The sequence below is a fragment of the Ceratina calcarata genome, unplaced genomic scaffold (genome assembly GCF_001652005.2).
Source record: "Ceratina calcarata isolate Rehan_Ccalc_2016 unplaced genomic scaffold, ASM165200v1 scaffold555.2, whole genome shotgun sequence".
Classification (NCBI taxonomy): domain Eukaryota; kingdom Metazoa; phylum Arthropoda; class Insecta; order Hymenoptera; family Apidae; genus Ceratina; species Ceratina calcarata.
The window spans coordinates 306037-309062 of record NW_017176739.1 but is presented as its reverse complement, the minus strand read 5'-3'; the positions used below and the strand labels follow the sequence as shown (position 1 = coordinate 309062).

At 36.9% G+C, this 3026-nt stretch overlaps 1 protein-coding gene across 1 annotated transcript in view; it reads left to right on the top strand.

Annotated features, from left to right (window-relative positions):
• Positions 1–331: 331 nt before the first annotated feature.
• LOC108629180 (facilitated trehalose transporter Tret1) overlaps positions 332–3026 on the top strand; it is a 7333-nt gene continuing 4638 nt past the window's right edge. Inside the window, exons 1-5 of the mRNA XM_018031662.2 lie at positions 332–416; positions 1268–1521; positions 1653–1849; positions 2039–2234; positions 2446–2734. Coding sequence (XP_017887151.1) covers positions 332–416; positions 1268–1521; positions 1653–1849; positions 2039–2234; positions 2446–2734 — 1021 coding nt within the window. The remainder of the gene's footprint in view (positions 417–1267; positions 1522–1652; positions 1850–2038; positions 2235–2445; positions 2735–3026) is intronic.

Below are 3026 nucleotides of genomic sequence, written 5' to 3'. Positions count from 1 at the left end.
ATCCAAATAATTTCTCGTATTATCAGAATAAAATTATTGTTATAATAAACAAAGCTCGAGGTTCGATAATGTTCCGGAGGAAACTATTGCCGATAAGAATACAAACTCTGGTTGATAAAAATCTTCGATTATGTTTTGTTTTGCGAAATGAATGGCGACTACGATCGACTTTACGAGATGCCAAGTCGATATCGTGACGTGCGTCGGAATCTGAACACGCGGTGCCTGATTAGGATTTCAGTCTCGTAGCTTGTAAACTTGTTTCTCTTCCGTCGTACGCGGCGCAAAATTGCTCTAACGAAACAGAATTCGCCCCTTTCAACGGCGAACGATGACCACCACCGCGCCCCGCAATGACAGATGGAACTTTTTCGTACTGGTTCAAAAATTGAATCCGTATTTCGGCGCCTTCGTTGGTGAGTTAACCTGTCATTCAATTTGATCATCATTCAAATTCCTAATACGGCAATATTTTTCTATCACAAATCTTGAATTCACGATAGTTATTCGTCATTAATAGAACTTGGATTCTTACACATTCGTTGAAAAAGAGTGGAATATAAAAGAAATGATTGAATTTTAGAAATGATGGAATTTTAAACAGAATAATGAATGTAAGAAGTGAACGCAATGTACAATCACGTAACGAGACATAATGCGTAAATATGTATTATTAATATACATTTTGATCTACCTTATTTGTCTACTTATTACCCTTTTAATTCTATGTGCACTGTACTTTTATTTAGAATCCTCTATGAACACACGTTTGTAAAATAAAGTACAAAATTCCAAGACATGTGACAAGCTGTTTAAATGTATTCATTAAATTGAAGGCTAAAATAAAATTATTTTCGAAAACTGAATTTCCAATTTTATTCGCGACTCTCCTATTTCAAAAATTTCAACTACAATCTAATCGTTACGCAACAGCAGTCACACTTTGTGTTTTCCTTTTAAAAAAAGAACGCTCACCCAGAATATCGTCCTCAAAGAGAATCGTGTGCATAAAACACAATTCGTAAGAGTATTTTAAAAGTCAACAATACTCTTTGTCATTCGCGTTTCTCCCGCTACCCCAAAAGAAACAGGAAACAATTTTTCGTACCATGTACATATGAAATTCTCAAAGAAATTAACGTGCAATTAACACGACGAATGGCAAGAAGGGGCAGGTGCGGAAAAAATAAAATATAAATTTCGCGAGAAAATTAGGGAACGACATGGAAAAAGAGGGTTGATAATTGTTTCTTTGGTGAAATTCCAGCGTCCCTCGGCGGCTTCGCGCTCGGCATTTCCCTAGCTTGGAATTCCAAGGCGAGTAAAATGTTCCGGGACCATCTCGACGCCACAGGGACTGAGATCGGACTCATCGGAGGTATTCTGAATGCCGGTATCTGCGTAGGAGCGATCCTAGTGCCTTTTATAGCTGAGCGATTCTCCCGAGCGAGAATCTTGTTCTGGACGATGCCACCCTTAGTTATCACATGGATGTACATAATGGGCAATCGCAGCGAACAGGTAAGATTAGTCAAACATTTATTTAAGAATTTAAGATGACGAAGAATATGATACATTGTACGATTAATTAATAACAATTTTTAGAACTGTCTGTTTATCTGTATATTTTTTATGTTGAACTCAATTCTCAGGTAGTGATACTCATGACTGGAAGGTTCATCTGTGGTATATGCGGAGGTATCTACTCCGTTTTGACACCGATTTATGTGGCCGAAATCACCCGTAAAGAAGTTCGCGGCCGTCACCTCGCGTATTTCCAGGTTCTAATCAACTGCGGCATCATGTACGCGTTCAGCGTTGCTCATGCGATAGAAGAGACAGTATGGTGGTACGTGAACAGTATACATATACCTCATTTCTTCAATTTTTGTAATAAATATCTCAGTTTTTATTTTCCTCAATTCAAAATTTATTACAAATTATAAAGAATAGATTGATGATTTTTTTCTTCTAATAGTTCCTTTTTTTTTAAGCGAAGATTAATTGTGGATTTTGAATTAATATTGTTTTAATAAAGGTACAGCAAGGTTTGTGGGTTTGCGTGTTTTCTATTGGTGCCACAAGTGATGTTACCCAATAGCCCGTTCCATTATTTGTTCCGGAACGATGAGACTAATGCAGTAGTATCTCTAGAATGGTTCCGCGATACTAATGACGTCCAGCACGAGCTCAACGAGTTGAAGCAGTTGGTCCACACGACTCGCTCGAGAAAGGTATTATAAATTTAAATTAATAATCTTATAAAATGATTGCAAATTACATTTTATTTTCCTTCGGAAGTACACATCAAGTTAAAGATAAACTTCTTAAATTCTACATTCTTTATCGCGCTTATAAAACTGATATTCCATTAACATCCACAATCTGCTTGTAATTATCGTGCGCCTATTTGTTGTGTACAATTGCTTTACCCTCCGATATCAGATCAACATGAAGCTGTTGAAGAATCGTCGTGTTCTACGGTCGATCGTGACTTGTATCGGCGTGATGCTCGGTCAAAACTTGTGCGGTGCGAATATGATGATCTTTCACGCTTTGACTCTCTTCGACATCACCGGTTCCGGTGAACTGACCGGGAGTGAACAGACGATGGTCATCGGCGCCGTACAAATATTAGTATCCTTCTTAGCCGCGTCTCTCGTCGACGTACTCGGGCGCCGGATCCTCCTCACGGTCTCGTGTCTGCTCATGGGAGTGTTCTTAATACTCTTAGGTAAATGATTCCACAATCCGGATTAGTCTTGATAAGCAAATCTATTTTAATCAATGATGTTATGGAATTATTAACTGATAATTATAGTACTATAATTTAAACCTAATTTAACAAAATAATTTTGATTGTATCATTATTCTATAATCGTAAGTACCAATTATTTTATTTAAAACAATTCTTTAACCCTTTCGCTACGGCAGTCCGTTCCGCGGGATCACTTTATATTTTTTTTTTATTATTTTTTTTTTTAGATACTTTATATTATAATCCTTGTTTTCTATTATAGTTTTGT